This window comes from Diabrotica virgifera, chromosome 4 (assembly GCF_917563875.1).
Source record: "Diabrotica virgifera virgifera chromosome 4, PGI_DIABVI_V3a".
Lineage (NCBI taxonomy): Eukaryota > Metazoa > Arthropoda > Insecta > Coleoptera > Chrysomelidae > Diabrotica > Diabrotica virgifera.
Window position 1 is genome coordinate 92,952,980 of NC_065446.1, and position 22,964 is coordinate 92,975,943.

Below are 22,964 nucleotides of genomic sequence, written 5' to 3' on the forward strand. Positions count from 1 at the left end.
GTCATGAGGAACTGTACATACTTCTACCTCGTATAGAGGCTCCTATGGGGAATAACAAATGACCATTAAAAAGTGTCTGCTCCCATTGTTTAATAATATACAAGGCGAGTTTCGCATTTTGACAGAAATTTATATTTGTCATAATTTTTGAACGGTCAGATCGATGTGTCTCTTATTTTGGCCAATCGTTACACTATTACCACCTAATCAACTAATTTATTCAAATTAGAAAAAAACAGGTCCGGCTTTAAAAAAATTAGTTCGTTTGGGTCTTAGAAAAAATTTCACCCTGTATACGCTTTTTGAAAACTCTAATATGAATTTTACAAATTAGACAAATAGGCAATTAAAATGGCATATTTATTTTTTTCCGCACACGATTACTTAATTTTTTATAAAAAAATCAAATTTCACTATGAATTAAAAGTTTGGTAAAGTGAACCCTGTATTTAAAAAAAATAGCTTTTATTACAAAAATTAATTTTTTTTGCACAAATAAGTAATTTATGTTACCATCCAATCAACGGATTTATTCAAACTAGAGAAAAATCAGGTCCGAATTTAAAAAATTAGTTCGTTTTGGTCTGGAGTTGAAAACTCTAATATGAATTTTACAAATAAGACAAATAGGCAATTAAAATGGCATATTTATTTTTTTCCCCACACAATTACTTAATTTTTTATTAAAAAATCAAATTTGTCAAAATCGGAATTTTAACCTAAAAATGAAAAAAAAAGAACTCACGGTTTAACTCGCTACATTTCTGTTCCATTTTAATATTTTTTTTCTAAAATTTTTACAGCACATACCTCTTACCATTGTGAAGACTATGAAAATTGTTGTAGACTTGTCTTCTTCTTGTAAAAGTTGCAAACTTGTAAATCGCAAAAATTAGGTGGAAAAATTTAAAATTTATCAATTTGATCACGTCTATGTTAAACTATAGAGTCCAAAAGAAGTGTTATGGGAAGTTTTAGATGTAGACGTGTTATAGAAAAAAAAAATGGTAAAACTTTTATTTTTAAGAAAAACGTTGTTTTTGTAAATTAATTTTTGTAAAAAAAAGTTAATTTTTTTAAATCTATGCAAAAACTTTGCCAAACTTTTTATGCATAGTCAAATTTGATTTTTTAATAAAAAAATAAGTAATCGTGTGGGGAAAAAATAAATATGCCATTTTAATTGCCTATTTGTCTTATTTGTCAAATTCATATTAGAGTTTTCAAAAAACGTATACAAGGTGAAATTTTTCCTAAGACCCAAACAAACTAATTTTTTAAATCCGGGCCTGATTTTTTTCTAGTTTGAATAAATCAGTTGATTGGGTGATAACATAAATTAAATTTTTGTTCAAAAAAAAATCATTTTTGTAATAAAAGTTATTTTTATTTTAATATGTGGTTCACTTTACCAAACTTTTAATTATTCATAGTCAAATTTGATTTTTTTTTATAAAAAATTAAGTAATCGTGTAGGGAAAAAAATAAATATGCCATTCTAATTGCCTATTTGTCTAATTTGTAAAAATCATATTAGAGTTTTCAAAAAGCGTATACAGGGTGAAATTTTTTCTAAGACCAAAACGAACTTATTTTTTAAATCCGGGCCTGATTTTTTCTTGTTTGAATAAAGCAGTTGATTGGTGGTAACATAAATTAAATATTTGTTCAAAAAAAATTAATTTTGGTAATAAAAGTTAATTTTGTTAAATCTATGGTTCACTTTACCAAACTTTTAATTCATAATCAAATTTGATTTTTTTATAAAAAATTAAGCAATCGTGTGCGGAAAAAAATAAATATGTTATTTTAATTGCCTATTTGTCTAATTTGTAAAATTCATATACAACTCCAAATATGTTTATTATTTTTAAAAATTAAGAGATTACTGTAAAAAAGGTAAGAACATTGCATGTGGGGCGAAAAATCGCCCTACTTACCTAAATATTACATAAATTATTTGCAATATTGGTATGTATTTACAATGGGTTTTGTTACTATCAATTTATTCAAAAGGATATCATATAAAGAGAAGCATTAGGCGTTTTTGTTAGATTGAATCAAAAGACTTTTAAAGCCACACTTAAGAAGAATAAGCGACCCAACAATCCAATCTCGTCTAACCAACAAAACAAAAGAAAGTATCGACCAGATATTGAAAGAACTAGAGTATTATTACAGCGTAGAGAAGAATCCGTGGAAGAACCGAATTCACCACAACCAAAAAGAAAAGGAAGGTGCCATATTTGTCCAAGGAAGAAAGACTGCAAGTATCAAAGCAAATGTATCAAAGAAAGAAGGCAATTTAATGTTTCAATTATTTGTAGTAATAGTTATTGGTAAACTGTCTTTAAAATTATAACATTTTAAGATATTACCGCTTTTATATCATTTTAATAATAATTTTGTATAGATATAAAAAAAACACTGGGCGACAATTCTTCCCACCTTGTACTAGGTGTTTTAAAATTAACTTGATATTAGGAAGGTTAAAAGATAAAAGCGAAGGTTGGAAAGAATTACGAAAACTATACTGTTCAACCAACTACAAGGATCTGCGAGTCTATTTAAAATAATATCTTATGAGATATACCAAGGGTATTTATATCTTATGTTAGTTCCTGTGCTGAATCTAAAATTTTATTTTCGCATGCAAATATATGATTACTTTTGTATACGTTATACATTTTAGTAATTGTTTGTTAATCGTAAGTTTGCTTTAGCCAGAATAATACAATATGTTTAGTTTTCGATTAGATATAGGCGACTGAAGGAAGCTCTAAAATTGACAACATTGCTTATACTACTATCGTCGTTTAATCGCCGAATGACGACGAAGGACGGAGCGACGGAGTTAGGATCGGCGAGAATCAAGTGCATTAGCGTGGGAAGTGGAGACCGGCTGGTACTAGATGGCGTGCAGTGTTGCCATTTATAAATCATATATCTAATTTAAAACTAAACATGATGTATGAAGAAATGGGTTCGATAATATTTCAATGAAAAATATTCACTGCAATCTTAATTTTTCTAGATGGAAACGAAGCTAATTCAAGAAACAACAAACCGAACTCTCTCGGTCCTCTCGAAGCTAGTCATGGAATGGAAATAGCTCAGCTGTTGCTATCTTTGCTACATTCGTGGGGTCTTGACAGCGATTTGGATAGAGTGTGCCAAGTTAAACTTGGCTTATTAAGACCAATGGTATGTTTATGTTTTATTAATAAAGAAATCTGTATAGATCATAGAAAGAGAAAGACAGAGAATGGTCATAAAAGAAATATCTTCCTGTTATCTGATATCTGCCAGCAAAACTATTTTGTTGATAATTTTATTCAACTACATTAAACAACAAGAAAATTAAATTAATTGCCTAATATTATCTAAACAATACAGCACGGCAGTTCTTCTTAGCGTTAGTTTTTTCATGCTAATCATTTTTCTTCTTATTCCTAGTTCTTTAAGTGATTTATAAAGTTCCTTCCTTTTTACTTTATCAAATGCTTGTTTAGTCTATAAATAATATCCGACTCGGTTTCTGGTATTGATACCTTTCCTTTAGTATCTTTCATCAAGAAAATGTGTTCTATGCACGAAAAATTATCAGAAAAATATAATATACTTTTTTATAAAGTTATAAAACTGTTTTCTTGTGGCATGTCGAAGTTAAATATGGGGATTAAAAAAAGAAGGACTGGGCTGCAGCTGCACCCCGCACCGCCTTACGAGAGTTAATCAAAATTCAGAGTTGACGCAATGATATGTAACAATTGTAATTTCGAGACCAATATATTGATGTAAATTTTATTGCGTTTGAGTGGCATTACATTTCCCATAAGATGTGTGCGGTGTCTTTTGTTGTACATGTTCTTCGTGTGCTTTTAAACTTTATACTATTTTTATAGGTACCAATATCGTACGGAGTGCTGTCCAAAGCAAATCACATGTCACTCTTCCTACCAACTTGGCACAACACAATTCCAGTAGATGAAGAATCGCTTCCTAACGATCTATCGATTACGAACAGTCTACCCCCCGAACTGATTAGACAAGAACAAGTAACTAGAATATTTACCTCTCGAACGCATTGGGAATTGAGTACCACACTTACCACCAACCATTTGCTTGCGATTATTGCCTTGAGTCACACTTTAATGTCCATGAGCAACGCTACCTTTGTTCCTGAACAAGAAAGAAATCGAAAGTTGCATAGGTATGTATATACTAGTAGATCTGTACATATTATCAGAACCGCCAATTGTGATATTTAAAAAAAATGGGACCAGCCCTCATCCTTTCCCCTACATTTGTTTTGGTCCTTCGAGCCGGATATAAAAAAATTTCTTAGCGGAAATTTTTAAACGGACTCTACTAGCGGCGTTGTTTAAGAAAATCATGTAAAAGAAACAGTCGCGCTTAGCAGTAACTAATGTTTCCATACATGACAGTTTTTGTAGTGAAATATTTAATAAAAACAATATTTTTTATTTTGCAATCAAAATTACTGTATCTTTTTTAATAATTAGGCAGTCAACGCGTGTGAATTGGTCAAAAACCGATGAGGAACACGAAGAAATGTTTACCCAACAACAAGCCCAGATCAAACAAGGATGGTCACTTTTGGCTACTTTACATTGTGTGTTGTTACCGGATAAGGCAAGTATTATGTACCGTTTTAAAATAAATTAACATCCTGGCACTCCAAAATTTTCTGTAGTATCTGTAGTGTTAGAAGACTCACTAGTATTTTATAACAATAAAACTACACTAACGTTGGGAGCCAGTTGTTTTAGCTTCGACTAGCTCTCGTCTCTTAAGGTCCGCTTGCTCATTCGGAGTTCATCTCAAGTTTAGCGCTATTACCGAGTTTAAGGCATGAAGTGCGTACAACGTACAACGGCACTTCATGCCTTAAACTCGGTTATGGCGCTGAACTTGAGATGAACTCCGAATGAGCAAGCGGCCCTTAGTGTAGGTACGTCTTATCTTAATTGCAAAACTGAAAAATGAGTTTGGCAGGGACAAATAACGGGGTGACCCTAATTTTATGCTCGGCAGTGTACTACATTTAGTTAAACTCCTATCTTCTTTTAAATAGGTAGTAGAGCATGGTGCAAAGAATTTCAAACGACCGCAAGTGGAAATGATGGTGAAGAGGTGGCAACACCACTGCGTAGAAGTACGGGAGGCGGCGCAAACTTTATTGTTGGCTGAATTGTCCAGGTAGGTCCAAGTATTATCTTCTTAATTCTTAAACTTTTATGTCGATAACAATTATGAGCTCATATTAATTTGGTAAAATTTCTAATGTTGTTGAATTTAGAATGGGGCCTAAAGGTAGAAAGCTTCTGGTTGAGTCTTGGGCTCAGTACCTACCACAGTTTACCCATAATGAAACTATTAACCAGCAAATTAACTCTCCAGTGCCTCAGACGAATGGTAATGTCAACCAACAGCCTCACAGTCCGGATCCAGTGGTAAGTTTTCATTTTATGCTATAATACTCATTAGACCAGAGCGGATCTGTGAAAAAAACGTCTATTTTTGGATGTGCGAGGTGGTATTCGGATTTTTGCAGATAAAGTTAGGTGACAACTTCAACAATAATAATTGACTTATGCTCCTTCTCAAATATGCCCGGAACATTAATAAAAAAATTAAAATATTTAAAAATTTAGAAAAACATCGATTTTTTTCTACTTTCTTTGATTATAACTTTAAAACGATTCATTTTGGAACAAAGTCGTAGGGAAATAAAATAAAGTTAATTAAATTTTGTATGATAAACGCCTGTGTAAAAATGTCTTAAATTATTACCCTTTTTGCAAAATAGCAATAAATACAAAATAAGGGGGCAAAATAAGCCTCTTTTTATTCAATGTTTTTCAATCACTTTGGTTGCACTTAAAAAATTCGCTTAGAAAATTCTTACAAAATACTTAAATCATTCACCAAATTTCATTAAAATCGACGTGATAGATTTTGCAATCTAAATTTTTTTAAAAAAGTTCAAATTTTTTAAAAACTTTCTGAAGAAAGTAGACCATTTAGAAGTTTGCTAATTTTTTTACATAGAAACACGCGCTCTACCTATCTTAACACACTTTACAGAATTAAAATTGGATTATTTAAGCTGCCTCAGCAGTAAGCTATGTATAAACAATTTTTGGCTTACAAACAAATACAGTGAGGACGTTTGAGTTGGCATAAATTCATTTTCCCGAGAATAGGCGTCTCTGGAGATAAATCCCGAAACAGGTCGATTTTTATTTTTGAATTCTAATTTTTTGTTATTATGTCATACTAGTGACGTCATCCATCTGGGCGTGGTGACGTAATCGATGATTGTTTTAAATGAGAATAGGTGCCATGTGATATCTCAATCGAAAGGCTATTCAATTTTGTATTCACTAATATAAACATTAACATAATTATTTATACAGGGTTTGAATTAAATTAATTCCAATATTTAGATTACGTCGTCACACCTAGATGGAGGACGTCACTAGTATGATATTTATGCCAAAAAATTATAATTGAAAAATAAAAATCTATCTGTTTCGGGATTTATCTCCGGAGTCGCCCATTTTCAAGAAAATAAGTTTATTCCAACTCAAACGTCCTCACTGTATTTGTTTATAAGCCAAAACATTGTTTATAACTTTAAAACAGTGCTGAGGCCGCTTAAATAATCCGACGTTAATTCTGTAAAGTGTATTGAATAGGTAGAGAACCTTTTTATATGTAAAAAAATTAGCAAACTTCTAAATGGTCTATTTTTTTGTTCAGAAAGATATTAAAAAATTTGAAATTATTATCAAAAATCTATTAGGTCGATTTTAATGAAATTTGGTGGACGATTTAAGTATGTTGTAAGAATTTTCTAAGCGAATTATGAAAGTTCTAAGTGCATTGAATAAAAACAGTTTTTTGCCCCCTTATTATCTATTTATTGCTATTTTGCAGAAAGGGTAATAATTTAAGACATTTTAAACCAGCCGTATATTATACAAAATTCAATTATCTTTATTTTCTTTTCCTACGACTTTGTTCCAAAATGAATCGTTTTTAAGTTATAAGCAATGAAAGTAGAAAAAATCGATATTTTTCGAAATTTTTAAATATTTAAATTTTTTTATTAATGTTCCGGGCATATTTGAGAAGGAGCATAAGTCAATTATAATTATTGAAGTTGTCACCTAACTTTATCTGCAAAAATCCGAATGCCACCTCTCACATCCACCTCAAAACAGATCCGCCTTGGTCTACATGTGTGTTGTGTATAATTATGTTTTATTATGCATAGCATGTTTGTGTTTAAGTCAGTTTTAAAAATCTTCTAAGAAAATTTTACATAAATTGTATTCTTTATTCTTCTTCTTTAAGTGCAGTCTTCCAATCCGAGGTTGGATATCATCATCATTATATTTACTTTGTCTACCGCTGCTCTGAAGAGTTCTATTTAAACCAGTCCCTTAAATTTTTCAATCATGACACTTTCCTTCTTCATATACTCATTCCTCCTATCTTTCCCAGTTTTATCAATATTGTTTGAATTCCCATAAAATTTATTTGGTTGTTTAAATTGTTCGAAATCATATCCCTTTTCCGCTACCTCTGTGTTCCTCTTATCGATATCGCAGTTGAGGACTGTGAGATCGGTCGAGCGGGTACCACACTTGAAATCCAAGATTCTTTCCCTATGATAAATATAAGGAACGAGATGCCTTCAGAACTCGAGTGTATACACACGCGAAATAGAGTTGACTTCGTCGTTGATGGTTTGATTGTAAGTTTTTACCTTTTATTTGTTATTACCTATATATCTCCTTTGTTTTCGTTTTTGAAATATTTACCAACCAATTAATTTGAATTTGTGTATATTATTGTAATGCGTTTATGGAGAACTTCCACTTTCTCTCAATATTGGCTATGGCTATCAGAAGGTATAAATTCGTTAGCAGGTGTTTATTGCTTGTTTTTGATTTTATTAATTGTCTCGTACAGTACCTGCTATTAGTAAACATACAAATATTATCAGTTCATATCGCTGTTCTCTCATTACGTGTCCCAGATATTGTAACTTTTTTATTTTTATTGTGTTTATTATTTTGTATTCTTTGACAATTTCTCCCAATACTTCTGTGTTCGTGGTCTTCTGTGTCCATGCTATTCTAAGCATCATCCTGTGTTGGGGACCTTGTCCCGCTATTGATTACACAATGAACGTAATTAAACCAATATACTTTTCAATTTTTATTGTTGTAATATAATTAACTAATTATGTACAACATAAACCAACAGAAAAGTCCAACGTCTGTTTTATGACAACATAACAGTTTTACGAAAACGTCAACAGAATGGCGGCGATCTCGATGCTCGTTGTTTATTACGCGCATTATACAGGGTGATTGATTAGTGTGAGGAAGCTCAGTAGATCTGTTATAGTAAAAATTACAAAAAAAAGTTATTCACAAAAATTGTAGGAAGCTTTAAACTCCACATTTTAAAATTAGTTACAATCTTACAGGGTGTTCCATAAGATGGTGGCAGACCAAACTTATGTTTTTTTAAATGGAACATCCTGTATTTTATTTTAAATTTGAAATCTGCTTCACTTCCACATCACAACAATGTAAAGTTTTACTGTTATACCGGGTATTTAAAAAGTTATAACCAATATTACCTGAAAATCGTATCAAGTTTAACTCTCTGTATAATTAAAAAGGAGTATAGGAACATTGATCTATTGCAATCATAATTTTTTAATAATTGTTAAAAATTATAAAACATATTTGTTTTCATAATATTCATTAAATCAAATACAGGGTAAGTCAAAATGCAAGTACATTATTTTCTTGGTAATTTTAAATAGAACCCCCTGTATTTTATATCACTATCGAAAAGGACTAATATCGTACTTCATATTTTATGAATTACTCCCTATACCTAAAGTTACCAGTTTTCTACATATTTTTATTTTTCCATCAAAGTATTAATTTGGTAGATACTTTAACGTTTACCAATAATTATTGTGAGTTGGCCATGATTGATTTGTCACATATACAGATTTGTCAATTCAGTAACGAAATAACGACACAGAAAAGAAAACAATTTATTTCAGACAAAATTTATAAAAAATAACCGACGAAAATTAAAAAAAAAATAACAACACAGAAAAATAAAAAACAACAGTAATTTTAACTTATCTTACTTAATAGACCAGTAAGGATCTGTTTTTAGGTGGATGTGAGAGGTGGCATTCAGATTTTTGCAGATAAAGTTAGGTGATAACTTCGTTAATAATAATTGATTTATGTTCCTTCTCAAATATGCCCGGAACATTAATAAAAAAAAATAAAATATTTAAAAATTTCAAAAAATTTCGTTTTTTTTCTACTTTCATTTCTTATAACTTTAAAACGATTCATTTTGGAACAAAGTCGTATAGGAATAAAACAAAGATAATTAAATTTTCTATCAGATGCGATTGGTTAAAAATGTCTTAATTTATCACCCTTGCTGCAAAATAGCAATAAATATAAAATAAGGGGGCAAAACAAGCCTGTCCTTATTCATTGATTTTCCATCACTTAGGTTACACTTGGAACCTCCCTAATTCGCTTAGAAAATTTTTGTAATGTGCTAAAACCGTACACCAAATTTCATTAAAATGGACTTACTAGATTTTGAATAATAATTTTGCAATCTAAACTTTTTTAAAAAAATTAAAATTTTTTAAAATCTTGCACAACAAAAACTAGAACATACAAAGATTTGTCAATTTTTTTACATATAAATAAACACTCCACCTATCTAATGCATTTTACAGAATTGAAATCGGATTGTTTAAGCAGCCTCAGCAATGTTTTAAAGTTATAAACAATTTTTTGGCTTATAAACAAATTAGTCCTGTGGCCAGGAGGGGGTGCTACGGGCTCCTTTATTTAGGTGGACTTACCCAAGATTTTTATGTATTTTTTTACCCGTAGAACACGATTATTTTGGGTAACAGTTGATCCGGATGTTGATAAGATTGTTATAAACAAAGAACTTGAGGAATTACATAACATCGATTTTTCGCAAAATAAAACATTTTTTTTGCATTTCTTGCGTAATTCTAAGCAAAAAATGTTCTTACAATTCTTTTCGTAGGATGCATAGTTTACGAGATAAACGCAGTGGAACTTTCAAAAATTCGAAAAATTGCAATTTTTGAACGCGAATAACTTTTGATTAAAAAATAAAATAGCAATTGTGCTGACAGCATTTGAAAGTTTAAGTCAAATTATACCGGTTTTAATTATTTACATTGCTAAAAATTAATTATTTTATTATTAAACAAAGCTATTTGTTTATAAGCCAAAAAATTGTTTATAAGTTTAAAACATTGCTGAGGCCCCTTAAATAATCCGATTTTAATTCTGTAAAGTGTATTAGATAGGTAGAGTACCTCTTTATGTGTAAAAAAATTAGACAACTTCTAAATGCTCTACTTTTTGTTCAGAAAGATTTTTAAAAATTTGAACTTTTTTAAAAACATTTAGATTGCAAATTTATTATGCAAAATCTATTAGGTCGATTTTAATGAAATTTGGTACACGGTTTAAATATATTACAAAGAATTTCCTAAGTAAATTACTAAGGTTCTAAGTGCCACCAAAGTGGTTAAAAACATTGAATAACAACAGGCGTATTTTGCCCCCTTATTTTGTATTTATTGCTATATTGCAGAAAAGGTAATACGTTAAGACATTTTTGACCAGTCGTATATCATACAAAATTCAATTACATATCTTTATTTTATTTTTCTACGACTTTGTTCCAAAACGAATCGTTTTAAAGTTATAAGCAAAGAAAGCAGAAAAAATCGACGTTTTTCGAAATTTTTAAATATTTTAATTTTTTTATTAATGTTCCTGGCATATTTGAGAAGGAGCATAAGTCAATTATTATTACTGAAGGTGTCACCTAACTTTATCTGCAAAAATCCGAATGCCACCTTTCACATCCAAAAATAGGCGTTTTTTCACAGATCCTTACTGGTCTATAAGTAAGGTGTTCAAAATGACCTCCCAAAACATCTATGCATACTTGAAAGCGGTCATTGAAATAGTTGCTTACATTACTAAGCATTTGTAAAGAAATATTTTGAAATGCAATTTGGATTCTATTTTTCATATCATCCCTTATTGTTGGAGGTATTTTATATACTTCGTTCTTAACATAACCCCAAAAAAATGAGTCCATTTTATTGCAGTCTGGTGACCTTAAGGCCACCTTACCGGTCCATCCCTTCCAATCCATCTTTCACCAAACTGATCATTAAGTTCACCACGTACTAATTCGTTGTGGTGCGCAGGAGCACCGTCATGTAGAAACCACATTTGTTCACGTATATTAAGTGGAACCTCTTCTAATAATATCGGTAACTGATTTACGATCAAATCTAAATAAATCTCACCATTTAAGTTATCTTCAAAAAAATATGGTCCTACTACATGGTTACCGACGATACCTCTCCACACATTTAGAGACCATCTTGTTTGACTATGTGTTACTATGTGGTATGGATTACTTGTTGAATAGTAGTGAAAGTTATGCCTCTTAACAGAACCGTTTCGATGGAATGTAGCTTCATCATAAAATAGGACATAATCAAAAAAATCTCTGCTCATTAATTTTTTCTAAGACCCATTCGTAAATTACTATTCGTTTCTGAAAATCATCATTATTTAATTCTTGGTGCTTTTGAATATGATAAGGGTGCATCTTGTATTTAGATAGAATGTTTTGAACAGAGTAGTAACTAAGTTCTTTTTCATTGGAAATACTCCTTATACTTGTGTGTGGGTTTTCTGTAACTGCCATTAACACTTTTCCTCTGTCACACTAGTTTTTGTTCGTTCATGTTTTTCACAATTCACTGAACCAGTGCGGTTAAATCTATCTTTCAATTTTTCAAATGTATCTTGTCTAGGTTGCCGCCTATCTGGAAACCATTCTTGATAAATTCTAGCTGATAGTAATGAATTTTTATTGCATTCCCCCAAAATCCAGATCATATCTACCATTTCATCAGTAGTAAAATTCATTATTGCTAATTTAAATTGAATTAATTACTGAATTACTAAATAATAATTGTTGCTAATTTACGGTGTACCCCAATACTGAATTAATAAACAATAATGTCAAACTGTCAGTTTCTGACAAATCAATCATGGCCAACTCACAATTATTGGTAAACGTTTAAATATCTACCAACTTAATACTTTGATGGAAAAATAAAAATATCTAGAAAACTGATAATTTTAGGTATAGGGAGTACTTCATAAAATTTGAAGTACGATAGTAGTACTTTTCGATAGAGATATGAAATACAGGGTGTTCTATTTTTTAAGATTACCAAGATTGTACTTGAATTTTGACTTACCCTGTATTTGATTTAACGAATATTATGAAAACAAATATGTTTTATAATTTTTAACAATTATTAAAAACCTATGGTTGCAATAGATCAATGTTCCTATACACCTTTTTAATTATACAGAGCGTTAAACTTGATACGTTTTCAGGTAATATTGGTTATAACTTTTTAAATACCCGGTATAACATAATAAAACTTTACATTGTTGTGATGCGGAAGTGAAGCAGATATCAAATTTAAAATAAAATACAGGGTGTTCCATTTAAAAAAACGTAAGTTTGGTCTGCCATCATCTTATGGAACACCCTGTAAAATTGTAACTAATTTTAAACTGTGGAGTTTAAAGCTGCCTACAATTTTTGTCAATGACTTTTTTTTGTAATTTTTACTATAACAGATCTACTGAGCTTCCTCACACTAATCAATCACCCTGTATTTACGCATATATTTTAGGGACGATTCTTAACATCCTGTAACACATCATTTAAAATGACTGTACCCTCAGTGTCCAGCTTTCAAGTCCAGATTGTAGTATCGAAAACACATAACATCTCAGAGCTCTTACTCTCAGTTTTCATTTTACAAACTCAATTCTTGCTATTTCTATCCTAGCCCGTATTTCTGTTGTTTGACCATTATTTTTTGAAACCCAGGTTCCCAGGTGTATGTATTTTTTAGCCCTTTCTATCGGTACATCTCCATCTTTAGTCCATATTTTTCACATAAACTACTTGTCTTGTTTAGTAATAATTGGAGTGGTTCATGCCATAATCACGGTGTCATCTGCATCTCGTATGTTGTTAATAGTTTTGCCGTTAATTATTGTTCCTTTACTTTTAGATAGCAACACTTCTTCAAAAATGGATTTATTATATACATTGAATGCTAATGCCAAAATAGGCAGAGAAGAAATATTAATGCCCACTATAGGCAAGCATAGTTTACATCCAGAGACTAACGAAAATGGATATTTCCTGGTAGATTTTGCCAAAGAAAAGGGACTTATAATAAAAAGTACGAACCACCAACGAAAGGACATTTATAAGGGAACATGGAAATCTCCAGACGGCCGTACAGTCAACCAGATCGACCATGTTTTAATTGAGAAAAACGAAGAACACTGCATAACAAAGGTGAGAACATATAGAGGACCAAGAACAATTAGTACCAACTCTTCGAAACAAAAAGAGATTAAAATACGAAAGAAACAAACCAATCAGATTACAGACAGAATGCGAGCAAACGTTGTATGAACAAATTATTAACAACAAATTAGAGAGCATAGTGGATGAAAGGAATGTAGAATGCATGTGGGGAACATTAAAAGATGTAATTAAAGAAGCAGCAAATATTTCCAGCACCAATGACAACACAAAGAAAAAACAAAAAGAATGGTTTGATGAAGAATGTGAACAATCATTGGAAGAACGGGCCAAGCTACGATTAAAAATGATAACTCAAGGAACAAGAGAAGCGCAGGAAAATTACACTAAACAAAGAAATAAAACCAAAAATACACTACGAGAAAAAAAAGAACATTATGAAGCTAAACTGAGAAATATAGAGGAAAGCTACAAAAATAATCAAATTAGGAACCTGTACCAAGGGATAAAAATGAGAAACGAGGACACCAACCGAAAACTGTACATTATAAAGACAAAAATGGAGAAATGATTATGGGTGAACCAGAGATATTAGAACGCTGTCAGTACTTTGATGAGCTTCTAAATGGACCTGAACATGTTTCACATCATTTAAATTTTATGTAAATATGTAACATAACATAATCGTTTACATTTAAAGGGTTTTTTCCCAACATATTTTGGTAGCTCAGATATGCTATTTTTTGTAAGTATGGCCTCTTGTTTTTTAAAACCTCTGTCAATTTTTTAACTTTTTCTCAATTAATTAGGTTATACTTAATTTTGGAGCTTTTAGAACACTGATGATGGATTTCTTAATCCGAAAACGTTTTGTCTTATTGTGACCCTTATTTAAGGTATTTTAAAATATACCTTTTACAACAAATCTAGTATTTTTGTGTTTTATGGTATACAGCCAGCTACAGGAAGTTTATTTTCCTCGTGGATTTTAGAAAATAAATACTTGAGACTCGGTCATTATCTGAGTATGATCCTCCAGAAAAATTTATTGATTATTGTTATTTTCTTTGTAGAGTTTCTAATTTCTTTTTCATTATTCGTCACATTACTACTTCTGATTTCGCGAGCATTTTGGTTTCCCGATGAATCAAACATACAATTACATAACTTACTTTCAGGACGAAGAATTTGAGGAAGAGGAAGAGGAACAAATACGAAAACCATCAAGTTTATCAGAGCTCAAAAAGAAGCAATCCACAGCGGTGATCATTTTGGGAGTGATAGGAGCCGAGTTTGGACAGGACATCACTTGTAGCGATAACAATAAGAGACGTATGAGCGAAGAAAGAAGGAAGAGTTCCGTTGTTGAAGGTTTCGGTAAGATTAAATAGTTATTTTTACAAAATATTGCTCACATTTTTCTGTTCTCTATCGAAGAAATATTTCTATTAAGAGAATAGTGTTTCTCATACTTTTAAGAAGAAACTTTTTCTCTTCAAAAGAAAAAAATCTCGTTCTTCCTAATCAGTATTTTGTATTATAGGTCCTGGCAACAACAATTTAGCAAGACTGACTTCGATGGCACTGTCTCATTTACTGCTGGCGCCTCCTTCTCAAAAGTTACCAGCACACATTCCGTTGAGACGAGCAGCCATCGATCTCATAGGCAGGGGATTCACCGTATGGGCCCCGTTTTTAGATAATAGTAAAGTATTGTTAGGTGAGTAAAAGTATATTTGCCTCCCTGATGTGTTCCCAAACCTGAATAGATGGCTCGTATATAAAAAATTCAGCTCGAACGAAGAGATAATTGACGAAATAAACACCTGTATTGCAGAGCTTCCAGAATCGTTTTATTTGGACGGCATAAAGAAGTTGGAAATTCGCTGGAATCGTTGTATTAAGCTAAAACGAGACTATTTCGAATAAAATAGATTGAAAGACTTCGTACGATGGCCTACAATAAAATATGATTGGTGGTTGGGATACGGTGCCTTTAGTCCTTAATTAAGTAAACGTTTAATAAAACTTCTCCCATCTGACTACAATATACTTTATTTACTGGTATTCAAACTACGAGTATAAACATCAACAATAATTTAGTAACGACCTAGCCCAAACACGTCGCAATCGTCTTTACATTAATAAATACTTACTACCATAATCTATATCGCCAGGGTTATTGTTTATATACACCTTCAAATAAAAACATGCATGACATTTCAATGCTACTCGGGGTGACTGAATCCAAGAATTAAAAATACCTCGATTATTGACTTTGAGTGAGGTTTAAACATCTTTTATTATAGTGTTCTAATATTACTACAGGCCTTTTGGTACATAGTATCAATAAAGTATAATTCATTCTCTCTCTCTCTCGCTCTCTCTCTCTCTCTTTCTCTCTCTCTCTCTCTTCTCTCTCTCTCTCTCTCTTTCTCTCTCTCTCTTTCTCTCTCTCTCTCTCTCTCTCTCTCTCTCTCTCTCTCTCTCTTTCTCTCTCTCTATATCTCTCTCTATCATTATTATTTACATTTTAGCACTTATATTTAAATAAAAAACTTAATTCGTATTCTGATATTCAAAATTACAACTGAAACAACTCATAAAAATCCTCTCCTTGTGTACAGTTTGGGAACGGTACTGGAACATTAGATTTCGACGACATCGAGTCTAGTATGACTTCCATTATTTTCGATTCTATTCGACAGGCACGCCCATTAAATAGTAATGGAGACATAATACATCCCTGCCTAACTCCTCTCCTGATTTCAATTTCTGGACTGGGTTCGTTATCTATTACGATTTTTGTGCTTTTTGATTCCAGTAAGGGTTTTTTATTATAATCCGGTCAACTTAGACATCAAAATAGTTAGCAAATAACAAAAATTGCCGGAGAGCCAAATTTTAATGGAGAGCTAGAGTTTACCATCACAAATAAACTTTTAAAAGTCCCCATCGATCCCATGTGTGCAACAAAAGTTATTCGGGGTCAAAGGTCAAAATTTGAGATTTTTTGGATTTTTCTCGAAAACGGTAAGTTTTATAAAAAAAAAACATCAAACCAAAGTTGTAGATCTTAACATTCTCTACAAAAATAGTCCTTACAATTTTTTTCCTAAGAGTTACCGTTCCTGAGATATGGCGATTTTAAAAGTTACTTTATACATTAAATGCACATATAAGCCACGTATACAGCGTGTCTACTTAAGTTGGAAACATATGGGAAACTTTTTTGTTATTCATTTAACGAAAAAAAGTTATTCTTTAAAAAAAGTTCTGCATTCTCTAAAACCTAAGATTCAATCATCAGACATAAAATTTTGTCAATATTATACGAGGTATGTCAAAAAATATGAAATTCGTTCAAGAGTAAAGTAACTTTATTTCTCTCAATATCGAAAATTCCTATTATGAAAAGTTGTTTGGAAATCAAAACTAAAATAAAGTATGCAATTACATCCTTCTAATTGGAAAAAAATATTATCCAAATTTTTCTCAAATATTATTGATACTTAACTTCGTTTTTATTTATTACACATACGATAACTCTTTTATTATTCCTTTTACGAAAAAAATGTATTCTTTATAAAAAGCTCTGTATGTCCTAAGACCGAAGATGCAACCATCAGATATCACATTTTATTAATTTTATACGAGGTACGTCAAAAAATATGAATTTCACTCAAGAGTAAAGTACCTTTATTTTTCACAATATTGAAAATGGTTATTACAAAAAGTTGTTTAGAATTAAAGACTATGTTTTAATATGCAATTATATCCTTCTAATTGAAATATTGTGAAATATAAAGGTACTATAATCTTGAGCGAATTTCATATTTTTTGACACACCTCGTATAAAATTAATAAAAGTTGATATATTATGGTTGTATCTTAAATTTTAGACCATGCAGAGCTTTTTATGAAGAATAACTTTTTTTCGTAAAATGAATAATAAGAGAATTATCATATTTGTAATAATTAAAAATGATGTTGGGTAGGTATCCATAAATTTGAGAAAAAATTTTTAATTTTTTTTTTTTCAATTAGAAGCATGTGATTGCATATTTGATCTTAGTTTTTAATTCCAAACAACTTTTTATCATAAGAATTTTCGATATTGAGAGAAATAAAGGTACTTTATCCTTGACCGAAATTCATATTTTTTGACATACTTCGTATAATATTGGGAAAATTTAATATCTGATAATTGAATTTTAGGTTTTGGGGCATGCAGAACTTTTTATAAAGAATAACTTTTTTTCGTAAAATTAATAATAAAAAAGTTTCCCATGTTTCCAACTTAAGTAGACACGCTGTATACATAATGTGGCACTTAAGATAAGTGCCTATTTATGCCTCTTTTATATACTATTTGAAAATATTTAAACTGAATTTCCTCTATCCACGTGGCTTTGAAAAACGTTTGGCTATACCATTGTTTAAAAAAGAACAGATTGTATATTGTAAACAATGACTACAGTATTGTCTGTAGGTCTTGTTCATATTATCTGTTTCTTTTAGTTCTAAAGGTTCAGTTTAAGTGAATATAAGTATGTACTTATTACAAGCGTCTACCATTTAGCAGACATTATGGGCTTACAGTGACAGTGGTATTTGACGGCTACAATGACTCGACAAAGAATATTAAAGCTGCAGAACAACGTCGTCGAACTACAAAAACATCATCGGGTTCCGAGATTATCTTTGATGAAAATATAACAGTTCCAGCGAAACAACAACAATTTTTCGCTAACATTAATAATAAATCTCGTTTCATTTCCATGTTAACTGACAAATTAACAGCTGCGAATATTGAAGTGAAACAAGCTAAAAATGACGCAGATATCCTTATAATTGAGACAGCAATTGAAAAATTTAAGGCAACAAACCCAACAATTGTAGTTGGTGAAGATGTTGATTTGTTAGTACTGTGTACTGCTTACTGCAAGGACTCCAGTAGATAAAGTTATTTATTTTCTGAAACCTGGAAGGGTTCAACAGCGAACAGAGATAAATAAAATAAAAAAGAGCTTTTCTTCGTAAAGTTTATCGGCTTATCCCAAATGCCAAAAGTAAATTTTATTTTTACATGCGATAACCGGCTGTGACACTACGTCAGCAATGTACAGAAGAGGCAAAACGTCAGTACTTAAATTATTACTAAAAAAAAAAGATTTGACTGACTGAATTCGCTTTCTTCTTGCGGTTTATGGAGCTCCAAAAAAAATTAGTTGTCTTGATAAATACCGATACTTAACTTTTGTAAAAAATACGCGAAACAAGAAACAAGTACAACTATCATGTCTTCCTCCAACATCAGCATCTGCTTTTCGACATTTGTATCGAGTATATTATCAAGTTCAAACATGACCAGGCAATGAACTGAATCCAGAAAACTGGGGTTGGAAATTAATAGATAATACTCTGGAACCGATTAAAACCTATTCCCACCTGCTCCAGAAAAACTAATTAACACTATTTTTTGCAATTGTAAAAAATGTTGTAGTGCCAAATTTCAATGTAAAAAACTCGGGTTGCTGTGTTCTCTAGCGTGTACCAACTGCCAAGGTCAGTCTTGCTCAAATTTCCAGTTTAGTACAACAGAGGAAGACTCCTGTGATTTGAATGAAGAGACCAATGACTCAGTCACATTTGAACAATTTTTGAACATCCAGGAAGAAGATGAAATCGAAGAATATTTGACTGTTGCAGTAGACTTTCAAGAATATGAAATATCTCTTTAGATATAAAATATCTAAAGAAATCAAAACAATAGTTAACCTAATAATCAATAGCAATATCAATAATAAGGTAATATCTAGAACTCGACCGGTATTGTTTCCCTAAATTATCCTAAAATTGTCAAAACAGTTAGTGGAGTAGGCCTACAGGGGAAAACACGGTAAAAAACGCGCCGAGTACACTACCTCACAGGTGCAGGTGGTGTGGAAACGTGTGCATATCATGTATAATGTGACTCTTAAAATCGCGATATCTCAGGAATGGCAACTCTTAGGAAAAAAATAGCAAGGACTATTTTTGTAGAGAATTTTAAGATCTACAACATTGGTTTAAGATTATTTTTTGATAAAACTTACCGTTTTCGAAAAAAATCCAATAAATCTCAAATTTTGACCTTTGACCCCGAATAACTTTTGTTGCACACATAGGATCGATGGGGACTTTTAAAACTTTATTTGTTATGGTATACCCTAGCTCTCCACCAAAATTTGGCTCTCCGGCAATTTTTGTTATTTCAAATGTCTATATACTATATAGACCGGGTTATTATTCGTAAGTCGCCTTTGTCTATGTCCTTGGTCTTTAGAATTTTGACTAATTTTTCATGTCTCAAATGCTTTCTCAAAATCAACGTAACACACATGCACATCTACATTCATATCCATGCATCTTTGAGCTAACACATTAAAAGCAAATAACTCCTCTCTGGTTCCTAGTCCGTTTTTGAACCCAAACTGACTAGCATCTATTCCTTCTTCTAGTTTTTTATTTATACGACCATGTATTATTTTCAAGAATAATTTGAGATTGTGACTTAATAATGATATTGTTCTGTATTCACTTCAATATTTAGCGTTTGTATTTTTAGGGATAGCACAAAAGGTGGAGAGTAACCATTGTTTCGGTATAATAATATGTCCTGTTAATATAAACGGATATGATATATTGATATCATTTTAAACAGCGAAGTATTACTTTTTTCGAAATGATTGGTTATGACAACTTATTAAAACAGTGAATTTTCAATAATCTATTGATTTTGAATTAAACTTTCAATATACTAGTTTCATAAAAACAACAAAGAACCATTAACCATTTTTATTGCGAAAAAATTGATCTCAGCTACTATAATTTTTTAAACCGTAGGTACTGTAATTTAGCGATCCTGGCACACGAATTTTGCTCTACAGTGTTGCCAACATGGCTTCGAGTTGCACACCAGGTTTGACGATAAATTGCATCGTTTGTGAGCCGTTTAATACGGAACAAGTGAACCCTAGTTACCTGGAAACCGGTAGCATCTAAACATTCTGTATATGTATTTGGAACCTAGGAGTTTTCTATTGGTTCGTTGCAGCACGCGGTCATATTTTAATCAATAGTTGTTCGGTACCAAGTTCATATACGGAATGTTAAATATTCATACACCGAAAAAGATAAGTTAGTATTAGAGTCTGTTAAAAGGAGATTAATTTTAAAATACTTGTTACTGTATTATTAAATAAAAATAAAACAATAATTATAGTATTTGGAATGTTATTTGGTGCGAAATTCATATACGGTATGTTAAATATTCGTAGAACAAAAAGACGATTTTTATTAAAGCCAATTAAAATGAGACTGGTTTTTAATAGTATATTATGCAACGAGCATTTAATGATGAATTATGAAGCGAGTATAAGGTACGTATAGAGTACGAGCTTCATAATGATAATTAAATGCAAGTTGTATACACGATTTTTTCTATGATCATTGACAAAAAAATATATTCAAGTTTATTAATTTTGTAACGCAAACAAATTAAGTACTTTGTCAGTCTGACAGTTTGTTTACATATTGAGAACTGTCAAATAGTATGTATTTGATTCGCCATTGGTTATTGCGCGTGTGCCAGCTTTATCGCGAATATCATATCGCGATTCTATTGGTTAAAAATCTGTATCCTAATGAAAATCTGTATCATAATGAAGTTCATTATGATACAGGTAGTGACATCATAATTGATACAGTGGAACCTCGATAACTCGGATTAATCGGGACCGCGGCCGATCCGGGTTATCGAAAATCCGAGTTAGCCGGAGAATATAGTAAAAATTAATAAATAACCTCCATTACAATTACAAAAACATGAAACACATATGCACAGTACACATCTAAATTACGTATAGTTGTATAGAGTGTAGAGTTTTGTTCATTTCTTGGTAAAAAACTCAGTCATACTGTAGAGATGTACCGACACCATAATATGGTAGGTCTGGATCCTGCGTACAAAAAAAAAATTGATAAATAGCAAGCTGAAAATTTGTTATTAGCTTAAGGGTGTCTAGTCGGACAAACATTAATATATGGGAACACTGGAACAGGGGAAGTTTTAACTGTGGAACAGGTTAAAAATTTGGAACGGTCAGACCACGAAAACGGCACATGTATTTTTTCCGACAGAACAGACTTAAACTCTCCGAACAGAGATTAAACTCTCATGCAAAAATCAGACTGCTATTTATCACCAAATTGGCGTTTTAATGAGTGGAACATGTAGAATATGTCAAATGACAGGAATTATGACAGGTGATAAATAGCAGTCTGATTTTTGCATGAGAGTTTAATCTCTGTTCGGAGAGTTTAAGTCTGTTCTGTCGGACAAAACAAATGTGCCATTTTCGTGTTCTGACCGTTCCAAATTTTTGACCTGTTCCACAATTAAAACTGCCCCTGTTCCAGTGTTCTCATATATCAAAGTTTATCCGACTAGACACCCTTAAGCTATTAATAAATTTTTAGCTTGCTATTAATCAACTTTTTTTTCATACGCGGGATCCAGACCTATGGTAGCATAATATCATATTATGATGCTGCAATAAATTTATTTTAAAGATTCGTCTTTATCAATCCTACCTAATGTTTCTAGTTTCTTTTCCATTGTCACTGCAACATTTTTACGTTTTGTTACCATTACGTAGACAAAGCAAACACAATCTGAAGCACGATTACATTACAGAACGGAAGTGATTAATAGGCTGTACTACACACAATACAAGAATTTTTAAATAGTCACGTCTTTTTTAAACAATGCTAAGACAGTTTGACATAAATAAAGAAAAAGGAATACAGACAGGTGTCTGTTCTTTCCGATAAGCTGAGACGGTCGCTCTGGCTGCCGCCGTGTGCATGAATCATTTTTACTATTGTACTTATGTGTTCAAATTACACAAATACACATTATCTCTGAAATATTATTTGGCCTACATACATTTTTATTTGATAAAATTGTTAAATTGTTTATTTGTTAAATTTTTGTCTGATGAAAATCGGTCCGGGTTAGCCGGACTTCCGGGTTATCGGGGACCGACTTATCGGGGTTCCACTGTATATTATAGTATGATAATAGAAAAATTATTGTTAATGTATTATTAAAGATCCACAAAAAAGGTTTTCCTGTAGTTGGCTGTATACCATATAATACAAAAAACGAATAAAGTCCTTTATAAAAAGTCTATATTTAAAATCCCTAAAAAAGGCTACATCACAGAACTAGTTTTCGATTGGTTGACCAATCATCATCAGTGCTTTCCTAAAATGAATATAACCTGATAAAATGATGCAAAGGTTTTAAAATTTTGACTACGTTTAAAAAAAGTTGTAGGTTATACTCACGTGACCTTACCATGCTAACCACGAAAATATAATATTAC

At 31.4% G+C, this 22,964-nt stretch overlaps 1 protein-coding gene across 6 annotated transcripts in view; it reads left to right on the forward strand.

Annotated features, from left to right (window-relative positions):
- The window catches only part of LOC114338584 (WD repeat-containing protein 7), a 151,576-nt gene that overhangs the window by 108,591 nt on the left and 20,021 nt on the right, over positions 1-22,964 (forward strand). For all 6 annotated transcript variants that reach the window (XM_050648279.1, XM_050648282.1, XM_050648284.1 and 3 more), the window contains 7 exons: positions 3,035-3,204; positions 3,906-4,213; positions 4,527-4,660; positions 5,103-5,223; positions 5,324-5,477; positions 14,709-14,907; positions 15,074-15,250. In XM_050648279.1, the coding sequence (XP_050504236.1) occupies positions 3,035-3,204; positions 3,906-4,213; positions 4,527-4,660; positions 5,103-5,223; positions 5,324-5,477; positions 14,709-14,907; positions 15,074-15,250 (1,263 nt within the window). The remainder of the gene's footprint in view (positions 1-3,034; positions 3,205-3,905; positions 4,214-4,526; positions 4,661-5,102; positions 5,224-5,323; positions 5,478-14,708; positions 14,908-15,073; positions 15,251-22,964) is intronic.